The sequence below is a fragment of the Paroedura picta genome, chromosome 11, assembly GCF_049243985.1.
Source record: "Paroedura picta isolate Pp20150507F chromosome 11, Ppicta_v3.0, whole genome shotgun sequence".
In the NCBI taxonomy this organism is placed as follows: Eukaryota; Metazoa; Chordata; class Lepidosauria; order Squamata; family Gekkonidae; genus Paroedura; species Paroedura picta.
In genome coordinates, this window is record NC_135379.1 from 42,800,048 (window position 1) to 42,827,423 (window position 27,376).

Below are 27,376 nucleotides of genomic sequence, written 5' to 3' on the forward strand. Positions count from 1 at the left end.
GGTTGCAGACCCCACATAGGCTGAAGGGCTCTGTTGAGAAGACAAGAGAAAAGATCTATATCCGACTCAGCTAAGGTGGAACTGGGTGCAATGTATTTGGAAAGGCTTTCCCCCCCTGCTGTATTCTATACATTCTATTCTGTTGTCAGATCTCAGAAGATAAGCAGGGTCAGCACTGGTCAGCACTTGAAAGTAGGGTTGGGTACTTTGGCATCCGAAGCAGCCATTCCTGCCTGAAGCAGCCAGCCGGTGCACCAGTGCCCATGCCTCACCTCCCCCCCTCCCGCTGCGGCACTGACTGCTTTGGGTGGGAATGACCGCTTCAGACGCCCAACTCTCCAAGGAATATTAGTCACAGGCAGTGGCAGCATGCCACCTCTGAATGACTCTTGCCTTGCTGCCAGACAACCTTAGGATCTCTTGCTACGGAGCACATCCTGCTCTGGGTGGTCCAGCCTAGCTTGATTGCATCAGGTCTTGGAAGCTAAGCAGGGTTGGCCCTGGTTAGTGTTCAGAAGGAAGACCACCAAGACAACGACTTCACAGTCGTAAACCAATGATACTTCTTCAGGAATACTTCCAGGTAGATAGAAATTGCAGTGTTCCAGAGTTAAAAGCTAACATTATTATTAATGCAGCTTGGTATGACATCGGCATGCTTATCTGGAGCATGATTCAAGTCCAGTAGCACTTTGGGAGATTTGACTTCTGACGGATTATACTCCCCCACCCCCATATATATATATCTTTTTTTCTACTGTGCCACTGAACTTGAATCTTGCTTTCCTAGGGCAGACCATCATGGCCGTCCTCTGAAATGACAAAACATCTGCCATCCATGAAGTTATGGAAGTAATTTGCAGCATAAACCCTACTATGGTACAAAACATAGCATTCAGATGAAAGATGCTATCTTCTATACCTTATAACATTATATTGCTCATAGTAGAGACCAAAGAAGTTTTAACTGAAATAACTCCTAATTGAAATGCTGAGACATTCTTGTTCCTTAGCTTGGATATATATCCAAGCAAGCATGCTCCAGTTAAGAGTCTTGGTTTATACTCATGCCAAGATTCTAGAATATTAATATCAGCTTCCAGAGATAAACTTAATATTTTGCTTTGGGTGCATCTTTGACCTCAGGAAGCTGAGGGAATTCTTGAAACCCTGGAGAGCTACTTCAGTTCAGAAAGACAGCTGGATTGGACTCTGAAAAACCAGCTACAGTTTAACCTAACATTAACATTTCAAAATTTTATACAGCTGAATAAGAGCTTTAGCGTCCCAAGTACAGATCATTCCCCATTTTGCCATACTTTGGCAAAGCACCTTATTCTGGCAGTTACTCCTGCCTGTAGTCTCCACTGTGAACCAAGTTTAGTTGCGGAGGGAGACAAGATTCCCCCTGCCCTGCAGCTCCTCACGGTGGTCTCTTGCTACATCATGTTGTCAGAAATCTAGACTAGTATGTTGCTGAGGTACAAAATTAACCTGAAAATTACAGTGTAGGGGGGAAAAATCCCTTTATTGTAACCTTAAGGATCTTCAATTTAGGTTAAAAATTAGGCTTAAGATGTGCTTGTTTCTAGGCAGGTGAGTGAGACTGTGGCTCATCTATGGCATCATCTTCCAGCTTCTCTCCTGAGGTATCCTCACTAGAAGAAACCCAAAATGCTTCTATTTCAAAAGAGGTCTCCAGCTGGATACCTGAAGAACTGTTTGCTTCTGTCCTGTCATCCGATGTGTCCACAGAAGCAGCGTTTTCTTCCATGGTGTCACTCAATGAAGCTCGACTGCTTGACTCAAGGGGACTTTCTGCAATGTCAGGGCTCCAACTTTCATAAGCAATTCCACCAGCATTTTGCAAGCAGGTTCCACTACTTTCTGCTAGTGCCAACTCAGAGGGGTCCTGTGGGCTTGGTTCAGGTGTTTCTTCCATGCTTTGCAAAGCTTCATCAGGCTTCAGCTTGGCAGCCGCCTTGAAAATGGTTCTCATAAGAATGGGGACAGACATGCACCTAAGAAGGAAAGGTCATAATCCTAAGAACATTCAAGGAGTCCACCAGAACAGGGGTAGTCAACCTGTGGACCTCCAGATGTCCATGGACTATAATTCCCATGAGTCCCTGCGAGCAAATGCTGGCAGGGGCTCATGGGAATTGTATTCCATGGACATCTGGAGGACAGGTTGACTACCCCTGCACCAGAATATCCTTGCTGTCACATAGCTTATAGAACAATGTTTGCCACCATTCCCAAATTAACTGAAGTTATGGTGTCTGTTCTGCAGTGGACCTTTCCCATTGGGCAACTGCTACCTGGCCCCTCCCACTGAGGCTGCATTCAGTGGCCAGCCATTCCATAAGCAGAGTGAGGATGAGCAGAATGAACAAAGCCTTTTCCATTCGTCAGCCTGTGTCCAATTTCTATTTGCTTGTCCATCAAGGGCCGCTTTATTTTCCAGGAAATGGAAGGGTTAAACCAATGAGGACCCTGAGGTTTCTTCCATTATTCTAGCCCATGTTTCTATCACAATAAATTCAAGGTAGAATATAAATAGCCTTAAAATTCTTCTCCAGGTAGCGCTGATTTGTGCTGTTTATTAGTGCAAGTATTTTGGATGCGCTGACCAGGACCTGTCCCCATCGTCATCTGTTGAAGACTGCCTCTACCACCCTCTCCTTATTGACCATAGCAACCCAAAATCCCACTCAAACCAGTGGCTTCGTTTTTGCAATATCAGGACTGAAGTCAGTGTTTATTTGCAAGGGGGGGGGAGTTAATTTTTTTAATATATTGAAGATTTTTGTGCAAACCTGAGGGAAGACCCCAAGGAGTAGCTTTGGCTGGAGCCATTCTGTGAATCTGTCCATTTGCCTGGGGGCCAGTCTAGGGCTATCTGATGGGACATCACCTACCGCTTCAGAACTCTGGTGAAAAAGTCCTCGGTCCTGTTTAAGGTCCAGTCTTTAGAAGCTGCGTGAAGAGTACACGTGACTTCCTTTGAGCTGGGAACCTCAATCACCACTGGACAGGCGAGCATGAGAAAAGAAAATGCAATTGAGGATTTTCGACTGACAGCAGTTCGCAAATCAAATAACCCGATGCATGTGGAAATGAAAGGAGCGGGATCATTGAAACATGCAAATAATCACTTTACAGTACAGTCAACAAGTCTTGGGCTTCTGTGTTCCAACCAGGGAAGAAAACAAATTGAAAAGTTAGGTGAAAAGAATCTTTAACGGCACTTGGGAGAACAGATCTGGTGATGTGTTAGAGCCCAAGCAAGAACCACCCTAATCTCCAGCTATCATTAATATATTTTTCAGTACAGAAGGTGCTGTCATCCCCACCACCCTTTTTGCTTTGTTCACATACCACAGGCTAGACTTTCCTCTCCAGGTTGCTGAAATGTAACCGAAAAGCTGGAGACTTTTACTGGACGAACTTCAAAATGAAGTAGACGTGAAGATTTTGAAGTAGAAGAAACTGGAAGTTGTTTTATTGCAGATTAGATTCCACAAGGAAAAAGCAAGAGAAAGTATAGCATTAAAAAAATCCCTGCAAACTAAAACCTAAAGGAATTTTTGTTAGTTTACCAAAGGAATCTGGATGATCTTGCAAGTTAAATCAGAGGGACTCGGTAATGTTAGCTGACTTAGCTATACTTATCACCTAGTTACTTATGCATCTTGACTCTTAACTAGTCCTTCCTGGCAGCTAACCTCCCCACTCTGACCTATATGTAAATATTTTGGAAGTCTGTTTCTGTCTGAAGAAATACGCATGCACCCAAAAGCTTATACACAGATTTAAACTTTGTCAGTCTTAAAGGTGCCACTGGACTCAAACATTGTTCAGAATTTTTGTTTTGAGTTTCTTCTCTGTATTGGCATTATGTGCAACTAGGGGCAAAGCCCACTTTAAAAGTGGGCTGATAGCCAGTGACAGATTCTCTGGTCAGTTCTCATGGCACAAGGCTGGTGGGAGTAGGGCATTGGACATGGCTCCCCACCCCCACCGTTGGCGGAGAGACAGTAAACAGCAGTGGGGAAGCTCAGATGGGCATGCTCACCTCTTCCGGTGCATGGGAAAGGCCACTGCATCAAGCTGCCAGTGGTAAGGAGGCACGGATGGACATACCTCTACTGGGAGATGAGAAAGGCTGGCAGGGAAGCACAGACGGGAATGCTCACCTCTGCCTGGGGATGGGAAGGACCATTGTGTCCTGTGTAGAGAGCCTGTGGTTCTTATACACCTCCTCTCTGGTCACTGAGCCAGGAGGCCCAGTTGGGCATCCACAGAAGAGGTGAATGGGCATTGCATCTCCCACCAGTGGTGAGGAAATGGGGCAGGCCTCTGTGCAGGAGATGGCTGGTTTTCCCTGTGGCCGCAGGTGGGGAGGAGGTGGCATGGGCTCCATGGAGGAAGCAGCCAGTCTGTGCAGCCCCTGCTAGTGGCAAGGCATGCTGGCTGGTCACGGAACTATGTAGCTTGCCTCCTGCCAGCTCAGCTCAGTGGGAGGTAGAGGGGGCAGGGAAGTGCCCCTGACTGGCCCTCAGTGGAGGAGGGCCCTCCCAGTAACGGCCAATCAGAGGCCCCCTGGTGCATCTTGACAGCACACCAGCCCCTCTTAGTGGGCCTCAGTGGGAAGCCCACCCCCTCCGAGAGCCAATCAGAGTGCCGGCACATTGTTGGAAGCATGGGCACGATTTTATGTGGTATGATGTTAATGTACAAGCTGCAAAAACCTGCCCTTGTGTAGGAGTTACCATAGCCTTAGCCCTGCATTACTAATTATTCAGAAGTGAAATTATTTTCAGAGTTTATATTCTATGTACATAGTCAGATCCTTCATTCCTCCCCAGATCGCCGCCGCTTCATGACATGATACAAAGAGGGGCAAAAGTGTTACCTTCAGAGTTAGTAGCCCCAGAGATGCAGCTGCTCACAAGCGTGTTGTAGGCCGCTTGATGCCGGAGAACTTCGATCATCTCAGGCACCTCTTTCGGATGTGCAAATGGAAGCTTGCTGACCATTGCACCGGTCGAACCAGATCTTCCTGTACCGCTGCCTATGTAATAACAGTGCTTTGGGCAATCTGGAAGAGACTGAATGTGCAAAATGTGTTTCGAGCATGGAGGAACTTCAAAGCAATCGCCAATTCTCACCGAAACCAGACCAGCTTTTAACATAGCACAAGCAGTACATAGAAAGTACTATTTTAATTAAACAGTATTGACTTCTTCCCCCACCACCAGCTCCATGAGGGAAACATTACTTTTAAGAGAGATGCATGGAAACTAAGTCTCTTTATCTGTTCAAAACCAATATATTATCCACTAAACCAGGGGTAGTCAATGTGTGGTCCTCCAGATGTTCATGGACTACAATCCCCATGATCCCCTGCCAGCGAACGCTGGCAGGGGATCATGGGGATTGTAGTCCATGAACATCTGGAGGACCACACGTTGACTACCCCTGCACTAAACCACAGGGCTCTATTACGATGATTAGTTTCTTCTGTAACCAACCTTTGCAGGTTATCAGCTCTCTGACTGAAGAGAAATCAGAAGGAGCAAAAGAGCAAAAGCCATTGGGCTGGTCAGGTGACTCTGGAATCCAAGGCACATCCCCCCAATAAAGTAGCTCTCATTACAGCAATCGTAAATACAGGAGTTAAATCACATCCCAAGGCATCCGGTTTCCTGAAGGGTACTCACCACAACAAAATGGTTGATCATTACTGGCTTATTTTTGTGTTTTTCAGACAGGGTGTGGTGAACAATCAAGTCATGCAGAGGAGCTAGGTTCAGTCCATCTATTGTAATCCCTGGAACAAGATTCTGTTCTTAAAACAATGATTAAGCCATAAGATCAATGTAAAAATCAAGTGCACCTTGGCGACAGCGCTACCAAGAGATTTGAGAGTGGTGGTGGTGGTGGGGGGTGTCTCTGCCAATAGAGGGACACGGTTATGCAAGGTTGTAAGGCCGAGGAAGATAATGACCAAAAAATCACAATGTCTTTTTGCCTTGGAAACTATGGGATTGTCATAAATCGGTTGCAACCAGTGATGGTTACACCACCACCAAACTCTAGTGAGGAGTGTACTGCATATATCCCATTCCTTAAGCACATACACGGGCCTTACTTCCAACAAAGAATATTGAACTGCTAAGCTTATTGGGAAACAATTATTGATATACATAAGATTAACTTTCAAGTTAAAATGTTCAGGATCAAGCCTAGATTTACTGAAGTGGAAATTTTATTAATTTTGCTGTTTGTCTAGAGACCCTCCTCTCCCTACAAACAAACTAGAACATTCGATCAAAACTTCAGGTTCACACAAATGTAAGAAAGGTTTTAAGACATGTTTTGAAACTAAGTTGCGCTATCTTGTGGCGCAGGATGGTAAAGCAGCCGACATGCTGTCTGAAGCTCTGACCATGAGGATGGGAGTTGGATCCCAGCAGCCAATTCAAGGTTGACTCAGCCTTCCATCCTTCCGAGGTCGGTAAAATTAGTACCCAGCTTGCTGGGGGGTAAAATGGTAATGACTGGGGAAGGGAATGGCAAAACCACCCTGTATTGAGTCTGCCATGAAAATGCTAGAGGGCGTCACCCCAAGGGTCAGACATGACTCGGTGCTCACACAGGGGATACCTTTACCTTTTTAGAGCCTGCTAGATCCCCTTCAAGGATCGCTGCCTTGTTGTGGCAAGGGGGCTTGCGTAGTTCAGTGAAGCTATGAGCTATGCCGTGCAGGGCCACCCAAGACGGACAGGTCATAGCTGAGAGCTCTGACAAAAGGTGATCCACTGGAGAAGGCAATGGCAAACCACTCCAGTATCTTTGCCATGAAAACTCTATGGACAGTTCCAATAGGCATAACGATATGACGCTGGAAGATGAGCCCCTCAGGTCGGAAGGTGTCCAATATGCTACTGGGGATGAGCAGACGGCTAGTACGAGTAGCGCCAGAATGAATGAAGCGGCTGGGCCAAAGCCGAAAGGACGCTCAGTTGTGGAAGTAACTGGTGGCGAAAAGACAGTCCGATGCTGTAAAGATTTTTATTCCATAGGAACCTGGAACGTCAGATCCATGAATCAAGGCAAGCTGGACGTGGTTAAACAAGAAATGAGAAGACTGAACATCGACATTTTAGGAATCAGTGAACTAAAATGGACAGGAATGGGTGAATTTAATTCAGATGACCATCAGGTATACTACTGTGGACAAGAATCTCGCAGAAGAAATGGAGTAGCATTCATAATCAATAAGAGAGTAGGAAAAGCAGTCTTGGGATACAATCCCCAAAATGACAGAATGATCTCAGTTCGAATCCAAGGCAAACCATTCAACATCACAGTGATCCAGGTCTACGCCCCAACCACTGCTGCTGAAGAGGATGAAGTTGATCAGTTCTATGAAGCCCTACAACACCTTCTAGAAGCAACGCCCAAAAATGATGTGCTTATCATCATGGGGGATTGGAATGCTAAAGTAGGAAGCCAAAAGATAACCGGGATAACAGGCAAGTTTGGCCTTGGAGTACAAAATGAAGCAGGGCACAGGCTGGTAGAATTTTGTCAAGAGAATACAATGGTCATAGCAAACACTCTTTTCCAGCAACCCAAGAGACGACTCTACACATGGACATCACCAGACGGTCAACACAGAAATCAGATTGACTATGTGCTCTGCAGCCAAAGATGGAAAAGTTCTATCCAGTCAATAAAAACAAGACCAGGAGCTGATTGTGGTTCAGATCATGAGCTTCTTGTTGCAAAATTTAGGCTTAAATTGAAGAAAGTAGGGAAAAGCACTAGGCCACTCAGGTATGAACTAAATCATATCCCTGACGAATACACAGTGGAGGTGACAAATAGATTTAAGGAATTAGATCTGATAGACAGAGTGCCTGAAGAACTATGGACGGAGGTTCGCAACATTGTACAAGAGGTAGCAACTAAAACCATCCCAAAGAAAAAGAAATGCAAGAAATCAAAATGGCTGTCTGAGGAAGCTTTACAAATAGCTAAGGAGAGAAGGGAAGTGAATGGCAAGGGAGAAAGAGAAAGATACACCCAATTGAATGCAGAATTCCAGAGAAAAGCTAGAAGAGATAAGAATGCCTTCTTAAATGAACAGTGCAAACAAATAGAAGAAAACAATAGAATGGGGAGGACCAGAGATCTTTTCAAGAAAATTGGAGATATGAAGAGAACGTTTCATGCAAAGATGGGTATGATAAGGGACCAAAATGGTAGGGACCTCACAGAAGCAGAAGAGATCAAACAAAGGTGGCAAAATTATACAGAAGAACTATACAAGAGCGAGCTTAACATCCCTGATGACCACAATGGGGTAGTTACTGACCTGGAGCCAGACATCCTGGAATGTGAAGTCAAATGGGCCTTAGGAAGTCTGAGCAACAATAAAGCTAGTGGTAGTGACAGCATTCCAGTTGAACTATTCAAAATCTTAAAGGACGATGCAGTAAAAGTGCTACACTCAATATGCCAGCAAATTTGGAAAACTCAACAATGGCCACAGGATTGGAAAAGGTCAGTTTACATTCCAATCCCAAAGAAGGGCAATGCCAAAGAATGTTCAAACTACCGCACCATCGCACTAATTTCTCATGCTAGCAAAGTTATGCTCAAAATCCTACAAGCTAGGCTCCAGCAATATGTGGACCGAGAACTTCCAGAAGTACAGGCAGGATTTCGAAGAGGCAGAGGAACTAGAGATCAAATTGCCAACATACGCTGGATCATGGAGAAAGCTAGGGAGTACCAGAAGAACGTCTACTTCTGCTTCATTGACTATGCTAAAGCCTTTGATTGTGTGGAGCACAACAAATTGTGGCAAGTTCTTAAAGAGATGGGAATACCAGAGCATCTTATTTGTCTCTTGAGAAATTTATATGCAGGTCAAGAAGCAACAGTGAGAACTGAACATGGAATCACTGACTGGTTCAAAATTGAGAAAGGAGTTCGGCAAGGCTGTATACTGTCGCCTTGCCTATTTAACTTGTATGCAGAGCACATCATGAGAAATGCGGGATTAGAGGAGTCACAAATTGGGATCAAGATTGCAGGGAGAAATATCAACAACCTCAGATATGCAGATGATACCACTCTAATGGCAGAAAGTGAAGAGGAACTAAAGAGCCTGTTGATGCGGGTGAAGGAGGAGAGTGCCAAAGTTGGCTTGAAACTCAACATCAAGAAAACAAAGATCATGGCATCCGGCCCTCTCAATTCCTGGCAAATAGAAGGGGAAGAAATGGAGATAGTGACAGATTTTATTTTCCTGGGCTCCAAGATCACTGCAGATGGGGACTGCAGCAAAGAAATTAAAAGACGCTTGCTCCTGGGGAGGAAAGCTATGGCAAATCTAGACAGCATCCTAAAAAGCAGAGACATCACCCTGCCAACAAAAGTGCGTTTAGTCAAGGCTATGGTCTTCCCAGTTGCAATGTATGGCTGCGAAAGTTGGACCATAAGGAAGGCCGAGCGTCAAAGAATTGAGGCTTTTGAACTCTGGTGCTGGAGAAGACTCTTGCGAGTCCCTTGGACTGCAAGGCGAACAAACCAGTCAGTCCTAGAGGAGATCAGCCCTGACTGCTCTTTAGAAGGCCAGATCCTGAAGATGAAACTCAAATATTTTGGCCACCTCATGAGAAGGAAGGACTCCCTGGAGAAGAGCCTAATGCTGGGAGAGATCGAGGGCAAAAGAAGAAGGGGACGACAGAGAATGAGGTGGATGGATGGAGTCACTGAAGCAGTAGGTGCAAACTTAAATGGACTCCGGGGAATGGTAGAGGACAGGAAGGCCTGGAGGATCATTGTCCATGGGGTCGCGATGGGTCGGACACGACTTCGCACATAACAACAACAAGATCAAGCCATCAGTCCATTCTGTTTTTCTTAGTGGTCAGACATGTCATAAGAACTTAAGTAGAGCCTGCTAGATCAGACCACTGGTCCATCCATTCCAGTACCCTGTTTCACACAGCAGTCAACCAGTTTTCCTGGAGGGCCAAACAAGCTGGGCGTAAAAGCTAAGATCCTCCCCTACAACTGCCATCTCCCATCACTGCTATTCAGAGTTTTGCTGCCTCTGTAGATGGAAGATCTAGTAGCGATCAATGGGCTTCTCCATGAATCAGTCTCACTCACTTTTAAAGCCAGCTATGCTTGTGGCTATCATGTACTTCCATTGGCCATCAGTAGGTCATGGCCATTCAGGATATCTCTGTACTTGAGAAGCAAACAAAAAGTTTCTTGCCGATAGAACAGGGGTGGCTAAACTGGCTCTCCAGATGTCCATAGACTACAATTACTGGTTCTCCAGATGTCTGTGGACTACAATTAACATGGTAATTGTAGCCCATGAACTTCTGGGGAGCCACAGTTCAGCCAACCCAGTTATAGAACATAATTTGGCAGGAAAAGTAGAAGCAGGTTTCAATGCTATTTCATTGGCATACTGAGGGAAAGGAGTAACTTGCCAGTACTTTACCCCCTCCACTTTGAAGTTGGAGAATATAATCTTAATCTGGACCTATTTGACCCCAGATTCATGGGGAGTTTAGTGATGGGGTGGTTTTGGTTTTGCCTTCTTAGGAATTTGTATATAAAGTTAGCCACCCCAAGAACATTGCAGGAAAGAGGCAGGCTAAAAATCACATAAACAAAATAAGAAATAAATAAAAGACAGAGGTAATGATGTGTACAGATCCTTATGGGACACGATTGCTTCCCCACAGTAAGCGAAATTTGTTGTTGAATCTATTCAATGCAAATAGAAACTGCTAGTTTAGCAGTTACCAGTTATATTCCGGATCAGGTTCAAGGTTTTGGTTTTGACCTTCAAGGCCCTCCGTGGCCTGGGGCCAGCATATATGAGGGACCGCCTATCGCCCTATACTCCCCGCAGGGCCTTACGCTCTGTGGGGGCTAACCTATTGGTCATTTCCGGCCCCAAGGAAGCTCATCTGGCCTCAACCAGGGCCAGGGCCTTTTCGGTCCTGGCCCCAACCTGGCGGAATGAGCTCCCGGAAGAGCTGCGGGCCCTGAGGGAACTTTCAACGTTCCGCAGGGCCTGCAAGACGGAGCTCTTCCTCCAGGCTTTTGGTTGAGGCCGGGCAGCAAGGGAGATCCGCCCCCCCACACAAATGTGGCAGTTGCGTGTGCCATCAGCCCCTCCTTTTTTCCCCTTCCTTTTAGTGGGATTATGGAAATTGGGTTAGTTGCATGAATCTGGCCGCCATTCTTGTCTTGCCTTGTTGAGATTGGTGTACTGTGTTTTATTGGTCTTGTTAATGTTTTTAGGGGATTGATCTTATGTGACCCACCTCGAGCCTCCAGGGGGAGGCGGGATATAAATTAAAGGATATTATTATTATTATTATTATTATTAATTATTATTATTATTATTATTATTATTAATAATAATAATAATAATAATAATAATAATAGTGTTCCCCCACACACATACACATACACTAACATTTATGTTAAGGAAGACTTCGTAAGGAAACATTAGCTAAACATTTTGTGACCTGTATCAACATTGTCATGGAGGAGGGAAGGAGGAGGAGGAGAACAACGTAAACGTTCTGACTAAACCAGCCTGCCTGTAAGCATCTGTATCTTCTGGATGCTGGATGAAGACATCGGGAAAGGCTGATGGAAAGTCAGGAAGAAGCAAGCCGGGAATTCCATGCAGAGTTTTTCAGTCAGGGGCAAAAAGACTGGCTGGCTGGAGCAACAGGGGTGAAAAGAGCAGTGGTCAAGAGGAAGCTGGTCTGGCAAGCACTTCTGTAGCACATCTTCTGCCATGACACTCCATGGATCTAAATGAAGCCTGGGCAAAGTGGGCCTGTGGTGCACTCCAACCACACAGATTGCTTAGCAAAGATGATTCTGAATAAAGTGCTCGAGAGAGAAAAATCTCACCTTCCACCTGTTACTCTGGAGTGTGTAACTATACTTAAGAGCTCTCTTGGGGCCTATTGAGATGGTCTAAATCAGGGGTGGGCAAGCTGTGGCCCTCCAGATGTCCATAGACTACAGGTCCCATGAGCCCCTGCCAGTATGTAGTCCATAGACATCTGGAGGGCCACAGTTTGCCCACCCCTGGTCTAAATAATCATGGCCCCATCGCATTCTAGCATTGGCGGGCTAGTCTTGTTAATCCCAATGCAGGCGGAGAGGGCAACCACATGCAAGCTTCAACATTTTTCTGCTTTTTAGTGTCCTGCCTGTGTTTTTAAATCCTGGATGTGAATCAAGAACTTACATGCTCATTATGTTTGATTTCAGAAGCTGTCTCGGGCAAGTTTATGAAGGTCGGCATCAGCAATACCTTACTATATAAAGTTGGGCAGAGGGTCCAGTGCACACTGCCCCTTATAATTCTGCCACAAAAAGCCAAAGATAGTTTAAAAAAACAAATATTGGAACTAGGAGTTTAGGACAATAGATTGTTGTAATTGGCATTAGTAATTGGCATTAGTAATCTGTCAACTTGCAATTTTTTAATTACAAAATCTTGATAACATTGTTTGTGTTTGTGTTTGTGTGTGTTTGTGTATTGGGGAGTGGCTGAGACAAGGACAATACGGGGAAACTGTTGTGCAGATACCCAGTTGACACCACACAGGGTGGTTAGGTGCAGTGGACTCCAATCTGAAGAACCAGGTTTGATTCTTGGTGACCTTGAGCTAGTCACAAGTAGGTGACCTTGGGCTAGTCACAGTTCTCCTCAGCCCCACTTATCTCACAGGCTGTCTCTTGTAGGGAAAGGAGGGGAAAGGCATTTGTGAGCTGCTTTGGGACTCCTTTGTTTAGGGGAAAACAGGGTATTACAAAACAGCGCTGCTGCTTCACAGAGGCAGCAAGAAGCTGTGCTGCCACCGCTTTGCAGGAAGAAGCACTGGGCAGGCCCACATCCCTTGTTTGTGTTGCTGAAGCAAGTGGCCCCTGCAGAGCTGCAAGGGCTACTCAACTAGTCTTCCTCCAGAACCATTTGCACTTTCCAGGTTGTCCCCAAGTCAAATCTAGAAATCCTCCTTAGCCCTATGCAAGCATTCATTCACTCACTCACTCACATAATTTAATTTGTATCCTGTCCCTCACAACGTCTCAGGGCAGCTAACAACAATAGTTTTGACCATAAAAACCTAAGAATATCTCTTACATTCAATAGCATCAATAACACCCCGTGGTCTTACCCAGCAGCTTCAGCCCAAGGACCCCTTAAGAGTGGATGGATAGGAAGTTTATAAGTTACATCTGACCCTCCAATCGTTACAAACACCTTCATGCCAGGTACTTGCAAGCCTGAAGGGAAAGAGAAGCAAGCAGTCAGTCCTGTGCATACTCCTTTAATGAAGCCCAAGAACTTTCAAGCCAGTTGCTCAAAGGCAGGGATTTTTTCTAACAGGGCAAACTATTTGGTCCTTTTTTAAAAAGTTCTGCTTCACTGCTAGTCACAGATTGCAAGGCAGAACTATCCTTGCCCATGATATGCACATACTTTGTATATTCACAAGGTTTTGGGGGTTTTTTTTAAGTATTGGACTAGGAAAAAGGGCAATGGCTCAGGTGGGAGAGCATCTGTTTGGCATGCAGAAGGTCCCCGGTTCAAACCCTGACAATCTCCAGTTAAAAAAAGGATCCAGTAGGAGGTGATGTCAAAGACCTCAACTTGAGAACATAGAAGGTATCTGTCAGTCTAAGTAGGTACTATGATTCAGCAGAAGGCAGCTCCATGGGTGAGTGCATATAGATGTTCTAGGAACAGGACAAAGTTCAACCTAATTAAATGCCTGATGCGGATATTAAATATGCTACTAACACTCAGAACATCTGCACATCATACTAAATGAATACAGGGGAGATCTTTAGAGAGCAGACTTGCTTTGATCCGGGCTCGAGCTTCAAAATGGAAGAAGGCAAGAATAAGCACCAACAGTGATACATTCTGGAATGTCCTCTAGGCATTTTACAATCTTCAAGCACATCATTTCTCATAGCTAGAGGTCTAGCCGCATTTTGAAAGGAAGTCTCTGAACAGCCACAATCAGTTTGTTTGTTTTTTTACTGTTAAACTTGCATCCTCCAGATCATGTCGAAAAACTTCTGGTTATTAACCAAATAAGTCAATTGGAGGTATACTTTTAGTGGTGACACCCTGAAACAGTGCCAAATCATGACTTGGTTTTTAGGGGAGCCAATCTTGTAGGTCTTCAGGTTCTTGTACTCCCCCTCCTTCTCTCCCATGTTTGGGACATTTTAAAATGTCCTAGTTTTGAATAAACTGCAGTTTCCCATTACATCCAAACGAACTGTTTGTGTTAAAACCATCTGCCATTGATTTGAAACAGTAGCAAACTATGGTTTCCTTTGAACCAGGAATTCTTCAGATGCCAAGCCACATGTGAGGGAAGAAAGGAGCACGCAAGAACAAAGACTTCTAAGGGTCTCATGCAAAGTTGTGGCTCACCATTTTGTCTGAATGTGGACCTCCCCCCTCCAAAGCAGTAAGAGGACTGCATTACCAAGGAGATCAGAAGAACTTTGAATGCTTCAGCTGGTTAGCAGCTTTCCCCAGTTTTATTTTTCACTTGTAAGAAATATGCTTTTTTTTGTCCTTTTGCTATTACCTGGAGTGAGCTCTTCTTCCAAGATTTGGTAGGGTGACAGATAAAATTCAAGATTCATAGGTGTTCCTAGAAGATTAAAAAAGTAGACTGAGAAATCATGGCTACAATGACGCAGCAGAGAATAATGTGAAAAGGATGCCTGGAATTTTGTCCCCCTCTCTTCCCTTTTGGCAGCCCTCACTAAGACAAAATTCTGGGGCAGGGATGCTCTGGGTTCTTAGTGCTTAGGGGCAATATTTGGAGGACTTTTGGAGTTCTGGCCTGTTGGTAGACCTCCTTATGGCACTTGGGTTTTGGCCAATGTGTGACACCAGTTATTCTTATGATCCCTCTCAATTGCTTTTATAACTACTGGGAAATAGATCCTGTGCAGAGTTTTGAGTATCAGAATATTTAGTCAGTCCCTTAATATTTAGAAACTTCTGGACCAATAATAAAGGGAAATTCCTTATTGTATGAAACTGTCTGCCTTTAAGCAGAAACTGTCCCATACAGACAATGATAAAAGGTGATAGTGTAAAGGCATTGTTCTAAATGGAGCACACTTATTTCTTACATCCTACGTCATGCAGATGGGGAAGAAATGGAGGGAGTGACAGATTTTATTTTCTTGGGCTCCAAGATCACTGCAGATGAGGACTGCAGCAATGAAATTAAAAGACGCTTGCTCCTGGGAGGAAAGCTATGGCAAATCTCGACAGCATCCTAAAAAGCAGAGACATCACCCTGCCAACAAAAGTGAGTCTGGTCAAGGCTATGGTCTTCCCAGTTGCAATGTATGGTTGTGAAAGTTGGACCATAAGGAAGGCCGAGCATCAAAGAATTGAGGCTTTTGAACTCTGGTGCTGGAGAAGACTCTTGCGAGTCCCTTGGACTGCAAGGCGAACAAACCGGTCAGTCCTAGAGGAGATCAGCCCGGACTGCTCTTTAGAAGGCCAGATCCTGAAGATGAAACTCAAATACTTTGGCCATGAGAACAAAGGACTCCCTGGAGAAGAGCCTAATGCTGGGAGCGATTGAGGGCAAAAGAAGGGGACGACAGAGAATGAGGATGCTGGCTGGAGTCACTGAATCAGTCGGTGCGAACTTAAATGGACTCCAGGGAATGGTAGAGGACAGGAAGGCCAGGAGGATCATTGTCCTTGGGGCCGTGATGGGCCGGACAAAACTTCACAACTAACAACAACAACAGTCATGCAAAGTTTTGAAGCACTGCCTCTTGGCAGAGTTAAATTTGCACAGCAAACAGAATGGCGGTACTGCTTAGGAATGAAGTTCACACAAGGCCTGCAGCTTTAGTAAAGACAAAGAATTCCTTTATTGCAAAGGAACTCCCTATTCTGTAGGAAAGAGCAGAGATAGCACACTGGCTAACAACCTAGATTTGGATGGAGAGAAACTGCAGAGAGCACATCTTGTCCTCATGCTGGTTAGACAGAGAAGGGGCAAAGAAGAGAGCTGGAAGGAAGGCAAGCTCCCAGAGAATTGCAGTCAATGTAACCAAGGGACAGCAGCGGTTTACAAATCAGGAAGTCTACAGTTCTGCTTCCCCCTCTGATATCCTAGTATGTGTGCACACACTAATAACTAAGAGACATTGCACAATGCATTCCTAGCAACTACCAACATCTGCTGATAATAGATAATAGCAGGAAGAACTTGCATATCATGGACAACAATGCCTTTATTTACTTCTGCTGTTAACGCCCCTCAGCTGTTTGCCTTCAGGTTGCTAGATTTTGTTTGCTTTCTACCTAGATTTGCTCAAGGTCACCTTTTAGTAGACCTTTAGCCCTGACCAGGATGGCTGAAGCTGGCCTGATCATGACAGATCTCAGAACCCAAGCAGGGTTGGCCTGCTCAGTACTTGAATGGGAGGCCACCAAGGAAGTCCGGGGCCACTGTGCAGGGGCAGGCTATGGCAAACCACCTATTATGTCTGTGGGCATTTGGCCACTGATGCAAATGAGGGCTTCTGCCAGCCTAGGAACTAACCAATCAAAGAACCCTGATCACTCTGCTTAGGGCCAATCGGATTGCTTAGGGCCAATCAGAGGCAACAGCCTCTCTGTTCAGTAGTTGGTCTGTTGCTGGAGTTGCTAAATAAAAAGAGCTGTTCTGAAGACATGGATTCGCCGCCACCTTTTAGTTCTGAAGGAAAGTGTTTGGGGTGGGGGGAGAGGAAGGAGACATACCTGCACTTCTAGGCCGAAGGTAGCCTACTTTTCCACAAAGTATTTTGGTGATTCTCTCTGTATCTGGTGCTCTGTTTTTAAAGAATGCACAGTGAGCAGTGAAGGGTGCACATCCTCAACTGTCTAAGGCCAAACTTTTGACTTCTGGCCACCTGAAACAAGAGGCAATTGGGGGCACAGCCTAGCTGATCTGCCCCCCCCCCCCATGTCCATTGGCCCTGCAGCTCCCCCCTCCCCCCCAAAAAATAGCAGGGAGGAAAGTAGCCACCTATAAGGCTGTGCATGCAGTTCTTTCAAATTAAGTAGAGGAACTTTTAAAAGAGAGATCTGGTTAGAGTTGCATGGTTCTCCTGCCCACTGGTGGGGAGTGGGGTGGGGGTAGGGTTGCCAGATCCAGGTTGGGGAACTCCTGGAGATTTGAAGTTGGAGCCTGGAGAAGCCAGGGACCTCAGAGGAGTACAAAGCCAGAGAGTCCACCCTTCATAATGTCCATTTTCTCCAGGGGAACTGATCTCTGGTGTCTGGAGGTAAGCTGTAACTCCAGGGGATCCCCTGCTCTCACCCAGAAGCTGGCATCTCTAGATCAGGGGGCAGAGAGCCAGATAATATAAATTTGGTCTGTGGTCCTGGGGAAGGAGGGTTTAATGATGGCTTTCTCCGGTACCACTTCCCCAGCTGGAAAATATATTTATATTCAAATTTGTGTGCCAGGGGTGCTGGATCCAGGCTGGAAGAATCCTGGAGTTCTGGGGATGGAGCATGTGGAGATCAAGGACCTCCGTGCAGCTTCAGTAGAGTATAATGCTACAGAAGCATCCTTTTTCTTCAGGGGAACAGATCTGGATCTCAGTTGTAACTCCAAGAGGTCTCTAGACCCCACCACCTGGAGGTTGGTAACCCTGTGCTCAATGCACCCTCCCCATCCTCAAGGCCCAGGAAAAATGCAACACACAGCAATACAGAATTTGTGCCTTGGGCAGAGACAAAGAACAGTGGAAAATTGGCATTTAGCATTTAAGAAAATTGTTGATAATGAGTGTGTGGAAAGTTGGGGGGGTTCACTGTAGTGAACCCTGGAACCTCTCAAAGATCTATTGACACAAATATCTTGCATTTCCAGTCAGGAAACAATCCTTATCACTACACACTGCTGTTTCTACAACTTTCCACCTGCAAAAACCAAACGTGTAAGATTGCATTCTCTCCTGTCCAACTCACCTGTGCAAAAGAGACAAAGAAGTTATGTCTGTTTCCAAAGACCGCAGGGCAAGATGCGCTTTGGCTTTCATTTTGCTAGCAAAGAAAGAGAGACTTCATAAGGAGGGGGAAAGATTTTAGAAGAAAGATAATGTGTCAAGCAATTAACTAACCTGTTGCCTGGAATTTGGTAAACAGTGAGAAGTTCTTCCAAAATCTTTCCGAAGGCATCATAATTTTTCATTCTTAAAAAAGAAAAAAAAACATAGTTAATACTAAAATGCAAAAGAGCAATTTATCAACATAGAAAAACAATGAAAAATTAACTTGACACTAGGCTAGCATAAGGAAGGGTCATTCTCCACCCTGTTATTTAATTCAGATGTCTTCCTTGAATATACCACCATGACTCTGGGTAAAAATCCTGGAAAGGATACTCTTACCATAGAATCATAGAATCATAGAGTTGGAAGGGACCTCATGGGTCATCTAGTCCAACCCCCTGCACTATGCAGGACACTCACAAGTAACCATTGACCTCTGAAGCATGACATCTACAAGAGGACCACAGTGGAACAATTAAATCTTAGGGAGGGGGGCAGAAATAAATCCTGAAAATATAGATCTATGTTCTTGCGGTATATCACACGAAGTCACCTGGCAAGTGACACAGAAAGGATTACTTCATGCCGAACACATGCAGCCACAAATGCCAAGAACCCACCAGGTGAAAAAACATACCTTAGAACCTGCACCAGGTCTTCACAGGTCTGGAGGACGAGAGGAAAGAAGTTGTACAGTAATTCTGTTCTACAAAATCTATAAGTTCCTAGTACACAGCAAAAAGGACAAGTTGAGTATGATGAGATTTGCTTAGCAGCCCCAAATGGCACAAACTAGCCCAAGTTTTTGGAGACTGAAAGATAAGAAAGGTCAGCCACAGTTAATTTGTAGATGTGAGACCACCAAGGAAGACCAGGACTGTTATGTAGAGGAAGGCCATGGTAAGCCACTTCTATTCATCAGTTGCCTTGGAAGTCCCATAAGGGGCGACCATAAGTTGGTTGCAACTTGGTTTCACTTAATTATAGACAGAATTATTAAAGTTATCTTGCGCAAAGGTTATCTTTGCTCATTCTCCAACCAGGATATTTTCAAATACTTGCTCCAGTTATGGAATGCAAGCTGTTCTTTGTAGGGTTGCCAGCTCTGGGTTAGGAAATACCTGGAGACTTTGGGGGTGGAGCTGAAAGTGGGTGGCATTTAGTGCCATGGTTAAGAGCGGTGGTTTCTAATCTGGCGAGCCGAGTTTTATTTCCCGCTCCTCCCTATGCAGCCAAGCTGGGTGACCCTGTGCTTGTCACAGCTCCAATAGTTATTCTCATAGAGCAGTAATATCAGGGTTCTCTCAGCCCCATCTACCGTATAGGGTGTTTGTTGTGGGGAGAGGAAGGGAAGGTGATTGTAAGCTGCTTTGAGACTCCTTCAGGTAGGGAAAAGCAGGGTAAATAAACCTTCTTCTCCTTCTTCAATGTTTCCTCTGATTCCCCCCTACTGAGCAGAGCAGTTCACATTCTGAGGAGACAATAACTACTGTACTCTAAACATCGGAAATGAACAGATGGCTTCCAAGATGGACTTCATATATTAATGAATGGCCTCACACACACACAGCTTGGAGGGAACGATGTGGAGGACTTGCATACTGTTAGTCCTCTCTTCATCCCTCCATGGAGGCTATTGAATCAGAACACACACAAACACCCTTCCCAATCTGTAAACATTACCTGAGGAGATTCTCCAGGATGAGCCAGTTTTACCTCTACCACTTCTCCATCTGCTTTCAACTGAATCTCTATGTAGATCATTTCAGATGTTATATAGAAAACGGGCCCATTGGGGCTAGCAAAAGAGTTAAGTCTAGAGAAAGGAAGGAACGGAAGAGAAACGGGTTTATTTTAAAAAGACACACACAGGGATTGTGAAGCGATCTTGCTTGTCGCTTCATCTTGGTACACTCCATGGCAGCCGTGGCATGGCTCCTACTTCTCCACTGGCCGTGAAGGCCCCCATATTAAACTTCAGAACCCAAGTGCCTTGTTTCCGAAATGCTACTTCAATGCGAATCAATGCTAGCCATTTCTGCTTCTAAGGGAAGTTGTATCCCATAGTGCCTTGCATGGAAAGCAGGAGCATCAGTGGTTTCAAAAGGACACGCCAGCCAACCGTTGGACCAACAGACAGAAACACGCACACTCGATCTACTTGCCCTTTTTGAAGATACATCAATAGAAGATACATCAATAAATACTGAACTCAACGACACCTGGTCCGTGGTAACTTGATATAGCAACGGGAGCACATCTACCAAGATCATACCTTTATTCTCCACACTCCAGTGCACCCCTGATAAAGGCAAACTCTTCTGGTCTGTCTTTATGTGATGCCCTTTCTCCACTCACACACCATTATTATTATTATTATTATTATTATTATTATTATTATTATTATTATTATTATTATTATTATTATTATTATTATTATTATTACTATTATTATTATTATTATTATTATTATTTCCCCGGCACTTCTGAATCGGCTCATGGCGGGTTACAAAGTCTTATAAAACCCAATTAAAAAGACAAAAAAGAGATTCCAACATGGTGGAACCCCCCATCCTCCCTTACTACAGGAGGGGTGAGGAAGGAGGTCGATGATGTACGACTCATACTCAGGGGGGGGGGGCAGTGTCACCGACCCCAGCCTCAACCATAATCCAGTGGAAAAGCTCCATTTTGCAGGCCCTGCGGAACTCCAAAAGCTCCTGCAGGGCCCGTAGCTCACCCGAGAGCTCATTCCACCAGGTTGGGGCCAGACCCAGGACCAAAAAGGCCCTGGCCCTGGTTGAGGCTAGGCACACTTCCCTGGGGCCGGGAACGACCAGTAGGATGTCGCCCACAAAGCGTAAAGCCCTGCGAGGGGCATAGGGCGATAGGTGGTCCCTCAGGTATGTGGGTCCCAACCCGCGTAAAGCTTTCTTAAACCTCTCCCTCACACTTTGGATTCCATGTAGGTCACATCTGTCATCCTTCTTCTCACCTCTTTTAAAATATACCAAGAACCATCTCTGCAGGATGCGCTCTATGGATTTATACTCTGCTGAAGTCCTGCCCCAAGCTCCTACTTTCTGCAGGCTACTCCCCTCAGGTCTCCAGGAATTTCTCATTCCAGATCTGACAGCCCTAAAAAAACATGCGCTGAAGTTGATCAGAGAACAGCCCTCTCTTGACATGTAGTTTGCATCGTTACGTTTAGTGTACATTAAAAACAAACTTACCGCTTTTGTTTGGATATGAATTCCAGTTTGTTCATCACAGCAAACAAAGCTTTAGCTGCACACATGAGAAATTAGTGAGTTGGATTCTACAGGCATAGAGTCTAACAATCCAGAATACCCCATGCTTTTGAAAGGCATGCAAGCTTATTTTAAAACACCTTCTCCTCAAGTACTACTTGAATACTCCCCCAGATGACCAGGGAATGCATGTTCTGATCAGGGATGGGGATGAACCAGGGAAATACAGTTTGATTAATGAACTTTTAGCCGCTAAACAAACGAACATAGTTTGTGAGATTGTGGCCCAGTAGAGAAGTCCCCTGGTGATGGCATGGGCCCATTATGCACGGAGTGGAAGGTCTGCATTCGGGGTGGAATGGCAGCGGCTAAAATCACCAATTATGCATGCTGCAGGCGGCAACCGGGCACAGAGTCAACATATGCTGCCAAAAAAGCCGCGTTAGCGAGATGCGGAGGAAAGTGGAGCTTCCCGGGACCAGGGCGCAACCAGAAGCGGCTCCGGAGTAGCCGTGTGCATAATCGGATACTCTGGGTTTTGCCGCTGTTGTGTTCTGTCCCGTGCATAATCGGTTTGCTTTGCTTCTTCCTCCTCTGCCTTCTCCATGCTGCCGTTTCAGCGGCCGTGCATAATATGCCATGGTGGCAAAGAAAGGCAAAAGAACCCTAATTAGGCTGTTTGGGTATCACTGGCAAACTAGAGGCACCAGTCTTGAAAGAGATCCCCCCAAACAAAGTGCCCCCAAGAAAGTGCTTTCTGGGGACTGCCCGTCATCTTCCAGAGAGCCGCAGGTTCAGGAGGGTATAGAACAGATCCAGGGCCAACTAGAGACTTCAGATTTGCAGAGAATCTCTCCTGGATGCTCCTCTACATACCCTCCATGTTGTACCTCCCTCCCCAATTGCTTTGAAGTTCAGGAAGCATTTTGATTGAGTGGAGACAGTCCCTCTGGAAATATATCCATTTGTGAACCGGAAAGAACCTCCATGACCAGCTTAAATGCTCATGCCAGTTGACATGTCAAAGTTCAACTGGCCAAAATTTGTCACAGCCAATTTGTGCCCATTCCTACGTCTAAACTGCAATACAAATAGGGTTGCCAACCTCAAGGCCACTCCTGGAGATCTCTTGACATTACAGTTGATCTCTAACTGATCAAGATCAGTTCCCCTGGTGAAAATGGCTGCTTTGGAGGTTGGACCTACTGAGGTCCTTCCCTTTCCCAAGCCCTGCCCTCCCCCGGCTCCACCCCCAAAATCTCCATATATTTCCCAACCCAGAGCTGGCAGCTTGAAATAGAAACACCAGCTGCACACAATGATGCCTACTCATACAGAGAACTTCATGGTTAAAGACTTGTCCACTTTCCCTTTCCAGTGTAGCCTCCTGAAATTTTGTTCCTTGGGACTGTAGACTTTCACGAGCAGATTCAGAAGAAAGGTGTGTGTCTGTGGGAGGTCTGCAGTAGAAATTGCCACTCCTCTCACTTCTGAAGTGCCCCAAAGTCTTTGGAACAACACAGTTGTATACAATCCATTCTGGAAGGAATAGAGTTCTTATGCATGGAATGAACAAGGGCAGCTCATATAATGAACAGGATCAACAGAATAAAGTATTCACCAGGAAATCCCTTCAATTTCATTACCGCTTATGACTCTATGCAGTTTCTTCAGGCATGATGATATGGGACTTTTTGATGTAGTAGTTGAACCAGTCTTGGGTTTATCCTTGGAGAACGTTTGCATGAAGGACAGAACAACAACATGAGATATTTTACCAGTCATACAAAATCTATATTCCAGAAGCCTGGAGTTAAAGAATGGGCTGGTGCTGTCAAGCCCAGCTCCTTCACCATTCTATGGTACTTCTAAAGAAGCACAAATCTACTAGAAATGAAAGTCTTGGGACCCAGTTCTCTTCAGTGCATCTCCTGAACCATAACTAGATGGAGAACTGTTCATTTTTGTATACGCATTGGAGATAAATAGTTACGTTAAACTTAAAACAGCCTGTCCCTCAAACCTATGCCGTTTCGCATCTGTTCAGTTATTCTTTGTTACCTCATTACTCACCCCCAACTACAGATCATATTTGCTACACATTAGAGTAGCCATGTGGATGTCATCATAGCATGGGAAGCTACAAGAAAATCACCAGTCACTGGAAATATTTTTAAAAGCGATTGTACAAAATCAGGTAAAAATATCTATTTTATTACTTAGTTAAAAATCAAAAATATTCCCTAAGCATTTCATCCGTAGATTATGTCAGGGGTATTTATCTTTCATGACTGATCCTATACTCTTTTTTGGACTATTGAAAGGCAAAAAGATTCCCTTGATGAAGCCTACTGGCAAAAACATGTAAGGGATTTTTTAAATATGTCACCAAATAATAAAATAGTTATTTTTACCTAATTTTTTCCCCTTGGTCTTTTTCATCTGGACATGGGAAGGTACACCACACAATGTGAACTTAGTTAGACATTTGATACACATGCTCTCCCAACCTCTGACAACAAAACTGGGAGAACCTTTACATCTGGTCCCAAGCAATTTCCATCACCTCAGTCAGGGAACGTTTTGTATGGAGGTGGTAAAGTATCTTTAGCCCATATTTGACTGGAAACCCCAACCTATTATTAAAGCTAAGCACATACACTCAGCACTAGCAGTTTCTACTTGACAATGAAGTTTATGACATTCTGTTATGACTTTACAGCTGCAAATTCATCTTTTTGCTTCTACCCTCTAGCCCTCTACCAATCAACCAACTGGATCAGCCTTCACTAATTTTTGCCTTTTGCTTGACCAACCACTAGCTTCCATTCCGCACATGTTGGATAAAGTACACTTTCCATGCACTTTAGAAGTAGATTTTCTTGGTTTGCACAGAGAAATCCAGCTGCAAAAACACATTGAAACTGCATCATCCAACATATGTCCTGGACCAAAAACAAACTCAAACATCTTTTGGTAGATCTTAGCATACCGAGCAGGAGAAACTGGAATTGTACATCCTATTATCCTCCTCAAAACATAGAAACAAGGCAAGCCCCCTTTTATAGGTGGGCAAAAATAATCCCCACTTTTTAGTTCACAAACGAACTCGGTTTGTACCATCTCTTACCATGCAAGCACGAACAAGTTTCCCAGTTTCACTCCACGGTCTTTGCAAAAATTTCAGACGCAGCCTTGTCATTAGAGCTTCTGTAGAAGCTGGTTCAAAAGACTCTGGAAGGATTAAAAAGTGATCCTTTCAATAAGTGTAGCACAGTTAGCTATTTTTGGGACCACACACACGAACACTGTCTACAGCAATGGAGGTGGAAACAGCTATCAAATCTCAGCCAATGTAAGGTGAACAAATAGGATTTTCAAGGCAACCATCACTCATAAGTGGGTTACCATTGTCTGTATAGCAACTTCCCAAGTTGAGCCCCATCTAAACAGGCTTAGTTTGTGAGATCTGAGATCAGGCTGACTTGGGCAACGCTGAATTTATTTAATACAATTTATTCCCAAATAATAAAGCATCTCCACTGAAACGATCTCATGTAGGATCTGTTGTGCAAGACCTTCCTCTGCCTGAAATCTAAAGCCAGTCAAAGTAGACCATGTAGAGATATACAAGGGGTGGTAAGTGGTATCACATATACTCAAACACCAAATGGTTTTCCCCTACCAAACTCTAGGGGGAGCTGTATGGTCATTCATCATGGCTTAATGTTGCAGGCATTTCACAAAAACGTAGGCTGATGCATTTTTCGGTTTCAGAGGGGGTGTTTTGCTTTAAAAGGGAAGGGATCGTGGTTGTATTGTTATATGATGTATTTACTTACAGATTATAAATGACCTTGAGCTATGTAGCATGTAAATGCTTTAATAAATGAAATTAATCCTATGCACACTATTCTGGAGAGAGAGGAATGCCACTCCTCAGGTGGAATCCCCTGGAATTATAGTTCATCTCCAAATGAAAGAGATGGATTTTCCTGGAGAAAGGGGCTGCTTTGGAGGGTGGACTCCATATTATTATATTCCAATGAAGTCCCAAATACTGCCTACTCCCAGATCCATCCCAAAGTCTCCAGATATTTCCCAACCCAGATCTGCCAACCTCATGAATTAATGTCCTTCAAAACGTCCTGTTGTTAACAGCCTCTGTGGCTTCCTTATCTGAGAGCATCCATCCCATGTTGGGTCTTCCTCTTTTCCTGCTGCCTTCAACATTTCCTAGCATTGTTGTCTTTTCTAGTGGGTATTGTCATCTTATGTTATGCCCAAGGTATCATAGCCTCAATGTAATTATTTAAGCTTTGAAGGGGAATTCAGATTTAAATTATACATCTGTCAGGGCCACCCCCTTCAATACACCAGTTCATGTCTATTGGCACACTACATTTAGACAGATCTTGCCCATGGAAGCACATAGAAATCTTTCCCCCTTGTCATGACTATAGGCCAGAACAGCCACTTATTATAAGTGGCAACAGAAATGTTTAGAAAACAGACGGCAAATCCCCTTTAGCTATGGGGAAAGGTGGGATATAGAGGTTTAAATATATAAAGTTAATTTGATGGACACCTCAACATTTATTCAGGGCTGCAGTTCTTAAACACCAAAGTCCCAAGGAAGGCTTGCTGAGAAGCCTACGTGACAGCAAGCTAAAAGAGTTCCATAAGACTAAGAGAATGCCTCCCAGTGGCCTTCTCACTGTCTCTTTATTATCGTAGAAGAGAAACGGTTGCATCTAGCATGCATTTCCCATTCTAGGTCCCTTTGCATCCTGTCTAGGAGAAATAATAGACTAGTGATACTAGGGGCTCCAGAACTAGCATAGACTCTACTGGCAAGACTGAGAGTGTTCCAGAAAGGGATCAAGGCTCTTGCCCGATCAGGCCAGGAGGCTCTCACCTTCCAAAAGGCAGGAAAGCTTTGAGCCTCCCTGAAGTTCAGCCCTCATGTTACGGATGGGACTAGATGTGGCTGTCTGTTGCAGAGTGAGCTCCCCTGGCCTACGAGCAAGGGGCAGTCATTTTTTAAAAAGTAATAGTAATAAGAGCTGGGGCTTTGTCTCCTGCTTTTTACTAGGCGTCTCAAAGTGGCTTATACTCCTCTAATAACAAAACTACTCATTTGTAACTCTATAACAGCCCCAAGACAGGACTGCCATATCTGAGCTGGGGAAATTCTGGAGACGGGTGGAAGAGATTGAAGAGGAGGAGGGGGAGTTGGCAGCCTTGGGACAGAGTTGTTCACCTCCAGGTTGTGGTTGGAGATCCCCCAGAATTGCAACTGATCTCCAGGTTACAGAGATCAGTTTCCCTGGATACAATGACTACTTCAGAAGGTGGATTGCATAGCATTATACCCTACTGTGACCCATACCCAGTTCCTGCCCTCCTCTAGCAATACCCACATAGTCTTCAGGTATTTCCCAACCCAAAGATCTCAACTATGTGGGAAGGGTAGACTCGGAAGAAGAACTCAGAACAGAAGTGATGCCGCAGAATCTCCTCTCCAGAGCTGCCTTTTCTCCAAGGGAACCAAATCTCTACAGTCCAGAAATCAGACATAACTCCAGGCCTCCCCTGGAGATTGACAATATTATCCCCAGAAGTATCTACAGCCTTAAGACAGTGAACTCCTTCTGAAAATCTACAGAACCATACAGAGAGCACCCAAGAAAACTCTACCATATCCAGGAGAAACCTGCCTACCCCATAAACATTATCCTCTCTCCAGAAACTCAGAACCTAACTGGCACAGACCTTCAAAATAGCCACCATATTTCTACTAACATCTTGCATACCCATTTCTTGCAGCTCCTCAAAGGCCAGAATGTCAGATGCAGACAGAGAAATGCTGCTGTCCTCCTCCAGAGGCAAAAACACTGCCATCACTCTTCACTCACTATATCCCCCCAAAATAACAG

General features: G+C 44.7%; 1 protein-coding gene across 1 annotated transcript; it reads right to left on the minus strand.

The window, feature by feature from the left end:
* Nucleotides 1-1,509: 1,509 nt before the first annotated feature.
* Nucleotides 1,510-27,376, minus strand: LOC143820631 (mediator of RNA polymerase II transcription subunit 1-like). The gene is made up of 17 exons (XM_077303676.1): nt 27,254-27,376; nt 24,568-24,671; nt 23,084-23,165; nt 21,420-21,474; nt 19,870-20,002; nt 18,824-18,852; nt 18,256-18,327; nt 18,104-18,178; nt 16,886-16,956; nt 14,691-14,756; nt 13,257-13,365; nt 11,658-11,782; nt 5,727-5,836; nt 4,919-5,114; nt 3,382-3,492; nt 2,922-3,030; nt 1,510-2,021 (listed from the first exon to the last, which is right to left on the minus strand). The coding sequence occupies exons 1-17, from the start codon at nt 27,339-27,341 to the stop codon at nt 1,589-1,591; spliced, it is 1,968 nt and encodes a 655-aa protein (XP_077159791.1). The 5' UTR covers nt 27,342-27,376; the 3' UTR covers nt 1,510-1,588.